This window comes from Coregonus clupeaformis, unplaced genomic scaffold (genome assembly GCF_020615455.1).
Source record: "Coregonus clupeaformis isolate EN_2021a unplaced genomic scaffold, ASM2061545v1 scaf1717, whole genome shotgun sequence".
NCBI lineage: Eukaryota > Metazoa > Chordata > Actinopteri > Salmoniformes > Salmonidae > Coregonus > Coregonus clupeaformis.
This window is the reverse complement of record NW_025535171.1, coordinates 24437-31838: the sequence shown is the minus strand read 5'-3', so window position 1 is coordinate 31838 and position 7402 is coordinate 24437. Positions and strand designations below refer to the sequence as shown.

At 48.7% G+C, this 7402-nt stretch overlaps 1 protein-coding gene across 1 annotated transcript; it reads right to left on the bottom strand.

Moving 5' to 3' along the window:
- Window positions 1–381: 381 nt before the first annotated feature.
- LOC121578309 (4-hydroxyphenylpyruvate dioxygenase-like protein) lies at window positions 382–6190 on the bottom strand. Its single transcript, XM_041892603.2, is given in 7 exon segments — window positions 382–696; window positions 1051–1187; window positions 3790–3941; window positions 4867–4930; window positions 4932–5034; window positions 5468–5763; window positions 5765–6190. Coding segments are annotated over 7 exon segments (1413 nt in total). The 3' UTR covers window positions 382–461.
- Between the last annotated feature and the right edge of the window lie 1212 nt (window positions 6191–7402).

Genomic DNA, 7402 nt, shown 5'->3' with positions numbered 1-7402 from the left:
TATAGGCCATGCCATACAATTTTCTGCCCATTTGAATGAATTTATATATGGGCGATAACAATATTTATAGCCATACATGACTTCATGAAAAGCAGTAAACATACACATTTAATAAGACTCATGAACACAATCATGCAATAGTTGACATACACAACATTGTTTCACGCAATAGGCTACAGCTGGCGTCAACGCTTCCCCCAGCGCTTCACATCTTCCCCCCCCTGGGAAACTCGACGTATTGTAGCCGTCACGCAGAGGAAAGAGTAGCGGAGGAAGGACTTCACTTCTGCTGCAGTGTTCGCTGTAAAATGTTACGCGTTGTGGCTGTGCTTCAGTTCTGGGGTTGTGTTCTGTGCTTCGGTTCTGGGGTTGTGTTCTGTGCTTCGGTTCTGGGGTTGTGTTCTGTGCTTCAGTTCTGGGGTTGTGTTCTGTGCTTCGGTTCTGGGGTTGTGTTCTGTGCTTCAGTTCTGGGGTTGTGTTCTGTGCTTCGGTTCTGGGGTTGTGTTCTGTGGTTCAGTTGTGTTCTCTCCTTGTGCCTCGGCCTCTGCCCTCTCTGTGTCCATGTATGCCTGGACAGACCTCCACAGGGCTCGGATGTTCCCCTCTCCGAACCCCGACGCCCCTCTCCTCTCTATTAGCTCCAGGAAGAAGGTGTCCTCTGAGAAGATGGGCTTGGTGAACACCTGGAGCAGGTATCTGTTTAGAGGGAATGAGAAGAGAGGAAAACATAGGTTAGATATATTGGGTAGCCTCGACCTCAGTCAGTCATTAAAAAGGACGCTGGGTGTTTCACTTCCTTGAAGGTAATGGCACCATAGTCTCACCGAGACCAAGATTTTGATCATCAATAGAAAATATTTCAAAAAGGAGATGTTGGTGTAGTTTTGAGACTAATGATTGGTCTCTATACTCTGTGTGTTGTGTTGAAGCAGAGCAGGAGACATACTGCGGTCTCATCAGAGGTGAAATAAAGTACTATATTGAAAACCATGACAGTCCATGAGGCACACTAGCATTTGACACCTATAGGCTAGCTATTGAATCTGGTACCTTTTCCTCTGTGTGTCTGTAGTCTGACAGGAGGCGTCAGTCTGGGCCTGGCGCAGGTCTGTGTCCAGGAGGATGCCATGCTGAGACAGCATCTGGGGGTCGTAACCTGCGTCCTCCATCTCCCGCTGCTTACCCACCTGCCATAGGACAGACACAGGGGTCAATGAGCACAGTGGTAGTAGACATTACGCTTGACTTCCTGCCACAGGACAGACACCGGGGTCAATGAGCACAGTGGTAGTGGACATTACGCTTGACTTCCTGCCACAGGACAGACACAGGGGTCAATGAGCACAGTGGTAGTAGACATAACGCTTGACTTCCTGCCATAGGACAGACACAGGGGTCAATGAGCACAGTGGTAGTAGACATTACGCTTGACTTCCTGCCATAGGACAGACACAGGGGTCAATGAGCACAGTGGTAGTAGACATTACGCTTGACTTCCTGCCACAGGACAGACACAGGGGTCAATGAGCACAGTGGTAGTAGACATAACGCTTGACTTCCTGCCACAGGACAGACACAGGGGTCAATGAGCACAGTGGTAGTAGACATTACGCTTGACTTCCTGCCACAGGACAGACACCGGGGTCAATGAGCACAGTGGTAGTGGACATTACGCTTGACTTCCTGCCATAGGACAGACACAGGGGTCAATGAGCACAGTGGTAGTAGACATTACGCTTGACTTCCTGCCACAGGACAGACACCGGGGTCAATGAGCACAGTGGTAGTGGACATTACGCTTGACTTCCTGCCATAGGACAGACACAGGGGTCAATGAGCACAGTGGTAGTGGACATTACGCTTGACTTCCTGCCACAGGACAGACACAGGGGTCAATGAGCACAGTGGTAGTAGACATAACGCTTGACTTCCTGCCATAGGACAGACACAGGGGTCAATGAGCACAGTGGTAGTAGACATTACGCTTGACTTCCTGCCATAGGACAGACACAGGGGTCAATGAGCACAGTGGTAGTAGACATTACGCTTGACTTCCTGCCACAGGACAGACACAGGGTCAATGAGCACAGTGGTAGTAGACATAACGCTTGACTTCCTGCCACAGGACAGACACAGGGGTCAATGAGCACAGTGGTAGTAGACATAACGCTTGACTTCCTGCCCGACTAGGATGCGCAGGCGTTGCATCAACCAATGGTCGCGTGCCACGTCATCCATTGTGCAGTCGGGCGTCAGATGGCTACGTCATATGATGTGGTTTAGCTGATATGTTAAATACCTATCAAGGTGCTGTAAGATCTGGCATGTGTTACAGGAGGGGGTCGCAGTTCCGGAGCGACCCACTAGGTGTCATCCTCCGACAACCTTAGGCACCTCCTCATTCACAGTCTGGACTAATCAGTATCCTATTGGTGTCACCTGTGTCTACCTGTTCACCTGTGTCTACCTGTTCACCTGTGTCTACCTGTTCACCTGTGTCTACCTGTTCACCTGTGTCTACCTGTTCACCTGGGTCTACCTGTTCACCTGTGTCTACCTGTTCACCTGTGTCTACCTGTTCACCTGTGTCTACCTGTTCACCTGTGTCTACCTGTTCACCTGTGTCTACCTGTTCACCTGTGTCTCCCTGTTCACCTGTGTATTTACACCCTCACTTCCCTGTGTTCCCTTGCTCAGTTTTCTCTGCTAGTTTCTCGATGCCAAAACAGTACTAATCAGTGTCTGATCGCGAGACGTATGTACAGGTGCTTGAGAAGTGTTCTCCCTGTTTTCATTGTCGTTGTCAGTCGTAGTTAGTATTTCGTACGTTTGCCGTCGGCCTGTTTTTGGAGACCAATTTGCTCCTCCTTTATTTTAATGGTGACAAGTCCGTTATTTTGTACCCTGGCTTTGGGACCACCAGTAAAGATCCTTGTTTCACCATCTCTGCCTACTGCCTACGGTCTATCCTGCACCGCACCTGGGTCACACCTCTCACCGACCCTTACTGCCTACTGCCTACTGTCTATCCTGCACCGCACCTGGGTCACACCTCTCACCGACCCTTACTGCCTACTGTCTTTCCTGCACTGCACCTGGGTCACACCTCTCACCGACCCCTACTGCCTACTGTCTATCCTGCACCGCACCTGGGTCACACCTCTCACCGACCCTTACAGGCATGTGTCTGCAATGTAGTCGGGAGGAACTCCAACAACAACAACAACATACTAATAGTGTTGAAACGTGCTACAACTTCCTACTTCCACAAAACAACTTAACAGTAGATACACGGCAGGGCTACAGATGGCTGCTTGGGTTCATGCATTTGAATGATACAAATGTACTGCATGGGTCATCTCACACAGGCATTTCAGTCACAAGTGAGAGAGTGACAGAGTGACATGATTGACAGTGTGACATGATTGACAGTGTGACATGATTGACAGAGTGACATGATTGACAGAGTGACATGATTGACAGAGTGACATGATTGACAGAGTGACATGATTCAGTGTGACATGATTGAGAAAGTGACATGCGTGAGTGAAGGAGATTTCTATTATGAAAAGCGCTATAAAAAAAGTTTAATAAATGATTTATAATTATTAGGTGCAATCAATCTGGTAATAGCTCCACCTTGCCCTCTGATAGGCTGGGTGGAAGTTTTCACCATATTGCTTCTACCAATCCAATCCTCTCAGATCTTCACAAGTGCATAGGGTCTAGGGGTCCATTTGGGATGAGCCATTGAGTGAGTGAGCGCTATGGTGACCGAGTGAGACAAACCTCCGTGTAGTAGGCAGGCGGCGGAGAGAAGAAGTGGACTCCCGCCTGACCCAGGGTCTGTGCTGTGGACACTATGTCCTGTGTGTACAAGCCAATGTGCTGGATCCCTGGTCCTCTGTGCTGCTCCAGGAAGGTATCCACCTGGTTCCTGCCTGAAACAGACACCATTCAGGCACACAGACAGAGATAGACAAGATTCAGGTCTTGGCAGGTGGTAATTCATTAAAATAAATAAAAAATAGGTGATGGGTAAATGCATAGGCTCTTTCTGTCCATCCATCGATTCCTCACAGCATCTCTCCTAACTAGAGGTTGACATGAGAACAGGACTCCAGCGGGGGTGTTGCGGGTCCAGGACTCCAGCGGGGGTGTTGCGGGTCCAGGACTCCAGCGGGGGTGTTGCGGGTCCAGGACTCCAGCGGGGGTGTTTGCGGGTCCAGGACTCCAGCGGGGGTGTTGCGGGTCCAGGACTCCAGCGGGGGGTGTTGCGGGTCCAGGACTCCAGCGGGGGTGTTGCGGGTCCCGCGGGATTCTGGCAGGAATGGGAGTGATGTTCTAGATTGATGTTTGGGACAGGATCAACAGTCTACAGGAACCGGCAGTACAGGAATAGTTATGAACTTTGCAGAGGGTCCCTGGTTCAAGCCCAGGTTGGGGCGAGGAGAGGGACGGAAGCAACACTGTTACACGGAGACCGGGACAAGCGGCTTGAAATCGGCACAGCTGCTCTACTCCCAACAACTTTCCCGTCGAGCCCAATTGTTCGCGTTTTTAACTAAACCCGCGCCGTCTGAGGTGAAGAGTGAAATAAAAATCGATTGACTTGCGCTGTACTTGCCGCTCAGGTGTTATCCAACTATAGGTCATTGGCGCCCGGGGAACAGTGACAGGACAGGAATGAATTTTCACTCCCATGTCAACCTCTACTCCTAACCTCCTCAAACCCCGTTAAAGAAGAGGGGAGGGACCTTTGACCTTCTCTTTCAAAACAGGTTAGTGAAGGCAAAGAGAGGATTTGAGGAACCGTGGAAAGACAAATAATAGCCATGAGCGGTATAACCCTTTGAAGGTAATGACCTTGTTCAGGCAGCGACTCTGCAATGACAAACTTGCAGTCCGGTTCTTTCTTATCTGTGAAGGGGAAGCTTGATTCCTGTTTCACTGCATTTCCAGTACTCCATGGCTGTGAGACGCAGTCCAATGCCCTCCTGGTTCAGAACATAGCCCTCGTCCACATCCTCATTCCTGCTCAGGGAAACAGATAGGTAATCAATTTCTTTATTGTCCCAGGTGGGACATTTGTAAACAGACAAAACAACAACCCTTACAGAAAGAGCATCTATTTTTCTTCATTGTTGATCCCATAGAAATCCTATTAAATTAGTATTAAAATGCCTAATTCTACGGTTTATCCTTATAGCGTAGCCTGGGCACCAAACTGGTTTGTGCCATCATTCCACTCCTTGTCATATGTTTGGCTTTATGACACACGGAGTGGCATCGCAGAACTAACAGGTCTGGTGCCCAACCCAAACAACCGTTCTATACTCACAATAACTTACAGTACATTCGGAGCACATTCACTGCATCAGATTGTATTGAGATGCATGATCAATAATCATCTAACAATTCATCATTTTCAATTGTAGAACCATAAAAAAAAAAAGGCCCACTTAACCTGTCAATGAAGAACCTCTGAAAGCCAAAGTGCCTCTCATACCACCTCATCACTTGAGGTGTGCACCGTCTTGGGCAAGCGTAGGTGATGTGATCAAAGTGAGTGATTGGACAAGAGTCTGTACTCTTAGCCAATGGTGTGCAATTGTCCGTCACGTTTTCAACCTCCTGAAAGCCGGGTAAGAAGTCCCCCTTGTATTTACTCGTGTCAATGAGCGTGTGGTTCACATTTCCCATGATTGACTTGACGACAGAGTAGGTGACAAGCCCCTTCTCGTCACACACCTCTGTAGGGGGGCACCAGGAAATCGCAGCCAAGGTTGCGAAGGGACTTGAATGACCTCTCCACATCCTCTACTTCGAAACAGACGTTAGACGCGGTATCAACGGAATAGTGTGGGTGGACATCGTAGAGACATGTCGAATCCTTATCGTTCTTTTCCCCGGTTTGAATGTTGTCAGTCCATCCCGGTTCCGATTCTGAAGGAGAATTCCCTCTCTTGCTCGATAGCGTTTCTCCATTCAATTGAAGAGGGGACAGGTTTGGTCTTTCATTGACGACGAAAACTGCCGCTCCTTTCCTGAAAGCCAACTGTTTTGACTTCTCCGTCAGCCTCGCAACAAATAAATTAAACTTAAATTTAGAAACAAGTTCATACGCTATTTTATCCACGTTTGTAACGTGGAGTGAAATGTGATGCAACCGGCTCAAGTGGGCTGCCATTTTGTTATGACGTCAAATTGGGGGGGTGTCACCGAAAAGAAAAATACTTTCAATATAATAATATGCCATTTAGCAGACGCTTTTATCCAGAGCGACTTACAGTCACGTGTGCATACATTTTTACGTATGGGTGGCACCGGGGATCGAACCCACTACCCTGGAGTTACAAGCGCCATGCTTTACCAATTGAGCTACAGAGGACCACAATATGGTCCAGCTGAGACATCATCTCTCAGAGCAGTCATCCCTCAGGGTCTCTATGCCCGATAGGGTCCACCTGAGACATCATCTCTCAGAGCAGTCATCCCTCAGGGTCTCTATGCCCGATAGGGTCCACCTGAGACATCATCTCTCAGAGCAGTCATCCCTCAGGGTCTCTATGCCCGATAGGGTCCACCTGAGACATCATCTCTCAGAGCAGTCATCCCTCAGGGTCACTATGCCCGATAGGGTCCACCTGAGACGTCATCTCTCAGAGCAGTCATCCCTCAGGGTCTCTATGCCCGATAGGGTCCAACTGAGACGTCATCTCTCAGAGCAGTCATCCCTCAGGGTCTCTATGCCCGTAGGTCCACCTGAGACGTCATCTCTCAGAGCAGTCATCCCTCAGGGTCTCTATGCCCGATAGGGTCCACCTGAGACGTCATCTCTCAGAGCAGTCATCCCTCAGGGTCTCTATGCCCGATAGGGTCCACCTGAGACATCATCTCTCAGAGCAGTCATCCCTCAGGGTCTCTATGCCCGATAGGGTCCACCTGAGACATCATCTCTCAGAGCAGTCATCCCTCAGGGTCACTATGCTGCCCCCTACTGGTAGGTCATCTCTCAGTGCATCTACGAGGAGAAGTGGGGATTTCGAAAGGAGTCTTTTAATACTAGAAGTGCTGGAATTCCATAACCACTGGAACCGCGATGACATGATATTTACATTTTTATTATTTCAAATATTAAATAATAAATAATACATTGTAAAATTTAGGATTTTTTGAATAAGTGAAGGTAGCTAACGTTTGCTCGCATTTACATTTACGAAAAACGTAAAGTTCCATACATGGCTGCCTGTAGGTAGAGTTCCATACATGGCTGCCTGTAGGTAGAGTTCCATACATGGCTGCCTGTAGGTAGAGTTCCATACATGGCTGCCTGTAGGTAGAGTTCCATACATGGCTGCCTGTAGGTAGAGTTCCATACATGGCTGCCTGTAGGTAGAGT